The sequence below is a fragment of the Gossypium hirsutum genome, chromosome D02 (genome assembly GCF_007990345.1).
Source record: "Gossypium hirsutum isolate 1008001.06 chromosome D02, Gossypium_hirsutum_v2.1, whole genome shotgun sequence".
NCBI classification, from domain to species: Eukaryota; Viridiplantae; Streptophyta; class Magnoliopsida; order Malvales; family Malvaceae; genus Gossypium; species Gossypium hirsutum.
The window spans coordinates 729,876-739,546 of NC_053438.1; the positions used below are offsets into that span (position 1 = coordinate 729,876).

The 9,671-nt window shown below is 37.0% G+C and overlaps 1 protein-coding gene across 7 annotated transcripts; it reads right to left on the bottom strand.

The window, feature by feature from the left end:
- Positions 1–142: 142 nt before the first annotated feature.
- Positions 143–8,879, bottom strand: LOC107960686 (uncharacterized). 7 transcript variants are annotated; one of them, XM_041087928.1, is made up of 12 exons: positions 3,295–8,879; positions 3,056–3,129; positions 2,660–2,738; positions 2,423–2,491; positions 2,165–2,285; positions 1,921–2,063; positions 1,700–1,822; positions 1,376–1,631; positions 1,203–1,263; positions 978–1,043; positions 816–892; positions 143–696 (listed from the first exon to the last, which is right to left on the bottom strand). In XM_041087928.1, exons 1-2 carry the CDS (start codon positions 8,799–8,801, stop codon positions 3,099–3,101), a joined length of 5,538 nt encoding a protein of 1,845 aa, XP_040943862.1. In that variant the 5' UTR covers positions 8,802–8,879; the 3' UTR covers positions 143–696; positions 816–892; positions 978–1,043; positions 1,203–1,263; positions 1,376–1,631; positions 1,700–1,822; positions 1,921–2,063; positions 2,165–2,285; positions 2,423–2,491; positions 2,660–2,738; positions 3,056–3,098. The 7 variants fall into 7 exon arrangements, with proteins under 7 accessions (XP_040943862.1, XP_040943864.1, XP_040943859.1 ...); XM_041087930.1 differs by having other exon boundaries at positions 1,212–1,263; positions 1,376–1,822; XM_041087925.1 differs by having other exon boundaries at positions 978–1,263; positions 1,376–1,822.
- Between the last annotated feature and the right edge of the window lie 792 nt (positions 8,880–9,671).

A 9,671-nucleotide genomic window follows, 5' to 3' on the forward strand; every position in this document is an offset into this window, starting at 1 on the left:
CTAATACCGAAATTTTACAACTCAAAAGGAATAGGAATTAAAATGGACCCAACTAAATTATGAAAATAAAATCTATAATTTACGGATAATATAAGGACTAATGGCACAATTTAAGGTTAAATACAATTTAAGTTCCAGCATACGGCCGCAAAGAATCTTTAATTCATTATTGGTCACTGTTTAAACATTTCTCAGTCCTATACTTCTAACTAAATAACTTTCCCAATCATTTCCCCTTCAAAGCTTAGATCCAAGCTCATGAACACAATTCAGTTTACTTACAGTTTTGCACTAAAAAAAGTAGTTCCTGACTTAACAAATAAAATGCTCTCCAATTTCTACAATTAACCTACACTAGTCGTTCACTATATATGCATAAAAGGGGCGTTCAAGTACAATCAATGACATTCACTAATCCCACTAAAAACATCTTACTGTCATCAAATTCCTTAAAGATCAAATCTTCTATTTAAGAGAACTTTGATTGTATTGAAACAATCTTTACTTGGCTTGATTCTAGCATGTATAGTCTGCACTGACGTACCACCGTTGAAGCTGACAATTATAATCGGCACTAACAAGCTCTCTTTGATATAAATACAGGGCAGCCAACTTTTTTTTTCTGATGATTTTGGATTATGACATGGAAGCTCAAATCTTCAACTTAGCTAGATACACAGATGCGAGCTCCTTTTCCTGCTAAAATCCAAACACAGTATTTATGATATACTAAGTTACTATTTTTAATTCCAAGGCAATCCAATTGGTGAACTCAATAAGTTTTGGCTCCTAGAAATTCTACGAGGGAAAAGTACCTTTGTGAATAGCTTTTCCAATCAAATCTGGTGCTGGTCCTCTCCGATCATGGCTAAGTCCTTCTAGCTTACTACCCCTTCAGATAAAGCAAAATCATATATCTTTACATGAAGAAAAAAAATTTACCCTTGGATTTGAATTTTAGTTGTTTTATCACTGACCTATGTGAAGCATGTCCGGATAAAGGCATAGGTTAAGAAAGAGAATGGTGGTAAAGTGGCAAGATGCTGCAATGAACAAGCATACAATATGTTGTCAAGGACAGGTGATTTGGTAGCCAAGGTTAGTTCCATAAAGGGGTGGCAATTGTAAGTGCTTCCCTCAGGAGCAAAACAAGAATGGCTTTCAGGAACAGAACTAAATTCTGGTCGGATATCACGAGAAACCTTACTCACAATCCTTGATGCTTCAGACAAGTAGGAAAAACAATTGGGTGATGTTGCATGACTGAAGACAACAAGGCAAAAGAAGTGGTCAAAATGCATAAACAATGATAATTACCTAGTGAGTTGATATATAAAAATTTTTCGTAAGCAGTCTTCCTGTTTAGTTGACTTACTATAACAGTTGATGCCTTTTGGAAAAATGCAGCTTTTTCCCGGCTAATCTGTCAGAAACATTTTATGCATAGCAAAACTAAATCTGTACAAGTAGTCACAGCTGACTTGGACCTTTTCTGTGACTGCAATCAAACACAGCTCAATAGCATCAAGTAGTCACACCATTCATGTATGGTGTATGAGCTTTTCCAATACCCCATATATGGTGCTGCGCCCCTCTGGTCTTGGCTGAGGCCTTTTAGCTCACTAGCTCATCTGATAAAGCAATATCATAAATCTTTACATAGAGAAAAAAAAGTTTAAATCCTCAGATTAAAATTTACGTTGGTCATCACTCATCACTGGCCTATCTGAAGCATGCCTGGATCTCTTGTATCGAAGATTCTTGCAAGAGACTTCCTCTATGATCTTAAGTAACACCACTTCTCTGCAGGGAGACACTTTGCCTGCCAATATGCAAAAGGCTAGGCTAAGAAAGAGAATGGTGGTAAAGCAGCAAGATATGATGAACAAGCATATGATATGTTTGTCAAGGACAACTGACTTGGAGAAACATGTAACAAGGTTAGTACCATAACGGGTGGCTATCCTAAGTGCTTCCATCAGGAGCTAAACAATAATGGGACTCAGGAACAAAGCTAAATTCCAGTTGGATCTCATAAGAACCCTTATTCATAATCCTTGATGCTTCAGACAAGTAGGAGATATATTTAGCAAATGTTGCATGACCAAAGACATTACAAACAAGTTAAAATAAGTGATCAAAATGCATAAACAATGGTAATTACCTAGTGAGTTGAGTTTTGAAAACATTTCTTAAGCAGTATTCTTGTTTAATTGACCTACTATAATAGTTGATGCCTTCTGGAAAACAGAAAGAGAACGGAGGTAAAGCGGAAGATAGGCTGGCTCCAATGAACAAGTACGTGATATGTTGTCAAGAACAGCTGATTTGGGTAAAAATGGAACATGGATGGTAGTACCATAACTTCCATTGGAAGCAAGCTAAGAATGGGCTTCCAGAAGACAAGAACGATGATGAATACCTCACAGATGTGACTAGAGCTTTATACGTAGTAATCCTTAATGGTTCAGATAAGTTGCTAAACCAAAGACTTCATAAGCAAGGTAAAACAAGTGGTCAAAACACAAAGAATGTTCAATTATATAGTTTGTTAAAATTTGAAATAAATTTTTAAGTAGTCTTCATCCAAGAAAAACTAAAAGTTAATAAATTGTAGTGTCATCAATTACATGGAAAAGAAATTGTGACCAGGACTTACTTTTCGATGGATAAATTTAGTTTCTACGTTCTCTCTATGACTGATGAGTCTTTGAGCTGTACAAGCTAATTAGTGAATCCTGCAAAATAAAGCCAAAAAATCTGACATATGGATTAATCAACCAAATTTGTGAACAAATAACCTTTCATTTTTTAAAAAGAATAAATAAAAAATCCTACCAAGTTGAAGGGAAATATCTTGTCTAAATGGAGAAATCGACCAAAAACTTGAAAGAATTGCCAAAATGACTATATATACAAAGGGACTTCTCATATCCATGAAATGTTTATCCAAGCAAAATTAAAAGGTTGTCTACTAAAATGCAAAGATAATCACAGGAAGAATGAACTGATGTAAATTGCATTGAAAAGAAATGGGGATAAAAAAAGAACTTACTTTTCTATCTATATATTTACTTCTGAGACAATAAGTCTATGAATCATTCATATCCATCCAAATCCTGTAATGGTCTGGCGAAAAAGCCCCCCAAAAATGGAAGTTTAGTTTGAAACTAGACAAAAGAGTTTAGGAGGAAAAGAACAAGGAGAATAATTATAAGAAGAATTTAGAGAAAATGACATTCTTTTATCAAAAGCAAAAAGTACAGGTGTTTTGGTTTCAGATATTGAACTTACCGCTTGCACATAATTGAGATTCTACAAATGTGGGAAATCTTGGACCACTCAGGGCCGCTTTCCTTGGAACATCTTGCCTCTAATCGAGGACACTCTGAAATTATAAATGTTGTTAATTTGGAGAGGCTTCGCATAACACGTTCAGAAGGCAGATACATGAGCTTATCACATGAAACGATTCTCAGACACTTTAAATAGGAGAGGTTTCCCAACCAATCAGGCAAGGCTTCTATGCCGTGAAACCTCTGTATCTCCAGTTCTTCAAGGGCAGTGAGGCGTAGGAGTTGGTAAGGAAGAGAACGTAGCTTTTCCCATCCAAGCAAACGCAATTCTTGAAGTTGATGTTGGATGGAATCCATACCTGGGAATTCTTCTAGCTCTTCTGAGAAACCACCAATATCTAACCTTCTCAAGAAATCAAGGCGGCCAAGGAGGTCAATTGGAATGCTCCTCAATGTTGGACACCTTTTGATTGTTAAATGACGAAGAAAATCCGTGTCCCCCAGACTTTCTGGAATCGATCTTAGATCAGGCAAATCAGATAGTGTCAGACTCTGAAGATAACGGTTGGGTTGCAGCAAATCTGGTAACAGACGAGTTAAGCCTTCGCCTACTCCAGTGAAGTCTAATTCCGTGAGATAAGCATTATGTATTCTTGGAATGGGCCCCAAATTCGGGCAGTTCACTATCCTCAATTTTCTGAGACGAGTGAAGGTAAGCAGTGCATCTCCCATTTGGCTTAATTTTTTACATGCAATAATTTCAAGCACTTGGAGAGTTGAGTTCCTTCCTGTTATTCGAACAATTTCCAGATTGTTGCAGTTTGATATATTTAAAATATGAAGAGAGGAAAATCCTACTAAATCTGGAATGGAATTTAAGTTACCACAATGGGGTAGTTTTAACTTTTTGAGGCAAGTGGCTGTAGACAACCCATCTCCTATCTTGCTTAATTTAGGACACCAGGAAATGAGAAGCTTCTCAAGAGATGGACATCTTCCTCTTATCAAAACAGTTTTCAGTTCATGACAGTTTGATATATCTAAAATTCGTAGAGAGGAAAATCCTTCCAAATCTGGAATGGAACTTAAATTAGCACAACCAATTAGCTTTACTTTTTCAAGACTAGTGGAGGTAGACAACCAGTCTCCTATCTTGCTTAATTTTGGACACGAGAAAATGTAAAGCTTTTCAAGAGATGAACATATTCCTCTTACCGGAATAGTTTCCAGTTCGTGGCAGTCTGATATATTTAAAATTTGGAGAGAGGAAAATCCTACCAAATCTGGAATGGAACTTAAATTAGAACAACCACTTAGCTTTAATTCTTCAAGACTAGTGGAGGTAGACAACCCATCTCCTATCTTGCTTAATTTTGAACACGAGGAAACGTGAAGCTTTTCAAGAGATGAACATCTTCCTCTAATCGGAACAATTTTCAATTCGTGGCAGTCTGATATATCTAAAATTCGGAGAGAGGAAATTTCTTCCAAATCTGGAATGAAACTTAAATTAGCACAACCACTTAACTTTAATTCTTCAAGAATAGTGGAGGTAGACAGCCCGTCTCCTATCTTGCTTAATTTTGGACACGAGGAAACGTGAAGCTTTTCAAGAGATGAACATCTTCCTCTTATCGGAACAATTTCCAATTCGTGGCAGTCTGATATATCTAAAATTTGGAGAGAGGAAAATCCTTCCAAATCTGGAATGGAACTTAAATTAGAACAACCGCTTAGCTTTAATTCTTCAAGAATAGTGGAGGTAGACAGCCCGTCTCCTATCTTGCTTAATTTTGGACACGAGGAAACGTGAAGCTTTTCAAGAGATGAACATCTTCCTCTTATCGGAACAGTTTTCAATTCGTGGCAGTCTGATATATCTAAAATTTGGAGAGAGGAAAATCCTTCCAAATCTGGAATGGAATTTAAATTAGAACAACCACTTAGCTTTAATTCTTCAAGAATAGTGGAGGTAGATAACCCGTCTCCTATCTTGCTTAATTTTGGACACGAGGAAACGTGAAGCTTTTCAAGAGATGAACATCTTCCTTCTATCGGAACAGTTTCCAGCTCGTGGCAGTCTAATATATCTAAAATTCGGAGAGAGGAAAATCCTTCCAAATCTGGAATGAAACTTAAATTAGAACAACCACTTAGCTTTAATTCTTCAAGACTAGTGGAGGTAGACAACCCGTCTCCAATCTTGCTTAATTTTGGACACAAGGAAACATGAAGCTTTTTAAGAGATGTATATCTTCCTCTTATCGGAACAGTTTCAAGTTCGTGGCAATCTAATATATCTAAAATTCGGAGAGAGAAAAATCCTACCAAATCTGGAATGGAACTTAAATTAGCACAACCACCTAGCTTTAATTCTTCAAGACTAGTGGAGGTAGACAGCCAGTCTCCGATCTTGCTTAATTTTGGACATGAGGAAATGTGAAGCTTTTCAAGAGATGGACATCTTCCTCTTATCGTAATAGTTTCTAGTTTGTGGCAATCTGATATATCTAAAATACGGAGAGAGGAAAATTCTTCCAAATCTGGAATGAAACTTAATTTGGCACAATCACTTAGCTTTAATTCTTCAAGACAAATGGAGGTAGATAACCCCTCTCCAATCTTGCTTAATCCATTGCACTTAGAAATGCAAAATTCTTTAAGAGATGAACATATTCCTGCTATTGGAACAATTGCCAATCTTCCGCAATCAGAAACATAAACACTTCGAAGAGCGGAAAACCCATTTAAATTTGGAATTGAGAACAAATCTCCACACTTCACTATAGTTAGCTCCTCAAGAACCGTGGAAGTAGCTAGTCCATCCCCGATACTGCTTAATCGTGAACAATCCTCAATACATAGCTTTTTAAGAGATAAACATTGTCCCGTCAGGGGAACACTTTCCAATAAGGGGCAGTTAGAAACAAGCAACTCTTCTAAGCAAGGAAACACGATTGCTGCTGTCGTTGCTGTCCATTCTTCCAAATTTCTCATTTGCCGTAGGATGAATGTTTTTAATGCAGGAAACACCTCAATCTCACATTGACTACTTCCATCGCAATAAAACTCATTACCGATGCGTTTCAGCTGCTCCATATTCCTCAGTGCAAGAAACTTGAGACTCTGCAGTTGGCCCAATGGTGGAAGACTTTTACAATTGATGCAATTGTTTAATTCCAACTCCATCAAATTGTCAAGAAGCAGTGAACCAATATTAGAACCATGAACAGGTCTTGACATCCAAGATGGGAGATTTTCTCCTCCATAATTCCAAACAATTAAGCTTTGCAAACCTGAGGGGGGTTGAAGACCTTCCAGCACTTCCTCACAGGTGTCATTGCTAAATTTTGACCATTCAAATATTACCTTGCACAATTTTGTTTTAAGCCGTAGATTTGCTTTGCCAGCCTCTTCCTTGTCTCTAACACTTTGAAGATCGCATATCTTCAATTGTCCACCAAGTTCGTTGAGGCATTCTAGAGCATCGAGATGAAGTTCGTTATCCCTAACAAAAAACATTGGCAATGTTTGGAGAGAAGTTAGGTGTCGAAGCTCAATTGGTTGAGAACTTTGCTGGTCAAAATGGATGTGCTTCACGCTTATCAAATTTCTCAATCCATCTGGAAATGCGATTTCCCTACAACCCATGAACCTTAATGTTTGTAACATGTAGAGTTTGGTTATGGATTGAGGCAGCACTTTGATAGAAGTCTTCGAGATGTCCATATACCTCAAGTGCTTCAATTCGCCGAGGGAAGCAGGCAACTTAAGAATATAATCAGCACCGGAAAATTTTAGGACTCGTAAGCTTGTGAAGGTTCTTGACAATTTCTTGAACACATCAATCTCTGAGAACAAAGAGTGCAATTTTGGAGCAACAGCTGTTAAAATTATTGGTAAGGATTCCCCATCATAACCAATTCTGAGATGCCGAATATGAGAAACTTCATCTGTGATGGAAATGGAATTTTCTTGGAAAATCAAAGTCTCAAATTTTGAGACAGACAAAGCCAGGTCATGCACCAAGTCATGCATCTTGCATGTCAAAATATTTCCGCACCTGTCCTTCCCCACATCTTGGAATAAGGAATTTGATAACAATTCATGGAAATATCTGTTACCAGTATCCATCATTTCTTTAGAAGCGCCAAGAAATCCTTCAGCCATCCAGAGTTGGATTAATTGCTCCTTTCTAAAGCAAAAATCTTTAGGAAACATGGCGCAGTATGCAAAACACTTCTTCAAACATGGAGAAGACAAGTGGTCGAAACTTAACCTCAGCACGCTATAAACCGAATCCCATACATCACTTTTTTGAATTTTCAACCATGCAGCCCGACTCCTTTCGATTTTGCGCATTGTCCCTCCAATAACTTTTGCTGCTAAAGGCACACCGTGACATTGTTTAGCAATTTCCTCGCCAATTAACACTAAGCTTGGAGATATTGGGGAGTCTCCACATGCTTTTTCTTTAATTATGGACCAGCACTCCTCATATTTTAATTTTCCAGGCTGATGCCTTTGATTAGGAAGTGTTTCCACTTTTAATGCCACATCTTCAATGCGGGTTGTTACAATAACTTTATTCCCCCGATTCTTATTAACCCCTTCCAAACACCGCATTAGTTCATCCCATTGTTCAACATCCCACACATCATCAAGTACAAGAAGATATTTGATCTGTTCATTTCCCCTTTTGGCCTGCTCAATCTTCCCCTTCAGTTTCGCCGTTAAAGCATTCAAGTTTTGAGGTATCGAGGTGTGCTTATAATTCATATCATGCTCCAGCATTTCTCTTAAAATTCTTTTGACATTGAAATCATCCGAAACACACACCCAAAATCTTACATCAAAACGCCTTTCCACATCCACATCATGGTAAACTAGCCTTGCTAAAGTAGTTTTCCCGATACCCGCCATTCCAACTATAGGCACAACAGAGACAGTTCGATCATCTTGGGGACTGAGTAACATGTCAACAACTTTTGAGACATCATTTTTCCTTCCAACAATGTTTGAGTCATCCAGGAAGGAGACTGTCTCCACATTTGATGGAATAAAAATTCTTTGATCTACGGCTAACTGTTGGAGACCATAGTCTTTGGCTATTTTGTTAAGGTCGTCCAAGGAATTAAGGATGTCCTTAACTTTATTAGCCATGTTGTGCTGAAATGTGACAGTAGATGGAAGGTCTCGTACCTTTCTCAACATCTGATCCCCAGTCTCCACTTTCTTTCTGAGAAACTCATAAGCAATCTCATCCAGGACCTCATCAGCCTCATAAGCAACATCTCTGAGCCTCTTCAACCAAAGCTTCACTGAGTTCATTTGCTTTTGGTTTCCCTCTGCATCTTGCAAGAAAGCTCCAATCATTTCTAGTGAGTTACCAAGCCTCTGCATCTCATCCTTGAAGCCCCATCCAAGGCTTATCATCTCAACCGCAACTGACGCCGCTTTTGACGCCACTTCTCCCACAACAGCACTAACGAAAGCTTCAGCCATCTTTGCTTCAAAAATAAAAAGCTTGAAATGTTAGGGAAAGCTCTTCACCCGATATCAAAGAAGCGAAGAACATTTGTAAACGAAAAGCAACAGATAATTGAAATGGGTGAAAGATCATACCGAGTCAAGGAAACGAAATGCAGGAGAGATCTGAAGATCAATTGCGTTTGGTAAATGCAAATTGCAAAGTCAATGAGCATTAAACTATATGTTAACCCCGCTGACGAGAATTACAAAAGACCATTAAACTATTATTAATAAGTAATTTTGGATAAGGTAAATTACACTCATGATCATTATACATTATTAAGTTTACCTTTTGTCCATTTAATTTTAAGAAGTTATAAATAGACCATTAAACTATTTGAAAGTTTCCGTTTAAGTCACTTAACGATTCAAAAGTTTTTATTTAAGTCATTAGGTTATGTTCTTTTTATTAAAAGTTTAGCTAGCAAATTCCAATTGGTGGTCCGATAATCGGTACGATGGATCCATACCTATCAACGAGTGGAAGAAGAAAGCTGTTTGGATTTTGATTTGCAGATTTATGATATTCAAAGTTGTTTCATGAAAAAGAAATGAATTGTAGAAAAGGAGAATGAGATTTTTTTTTTGGGTGTAGCCGGTACAAACAGAGAACTGCACACAATAATGATTTTAGCAACTTAATGACTTAAATAATATTTTAATGATCATTTTGTAACTTTTTGAAGTTGAGTGACTAAAACATAATTTACTAATAATTTAGTAACCTTTGAGTAGTTTACCCTAAAATATTATAAACTTAAATTCTAATATTATTAATAAATTTTAATTCAAAAATAATAGAAAGTATTAAATTAATATTAGTAACTAAATTGTGCTATTAGT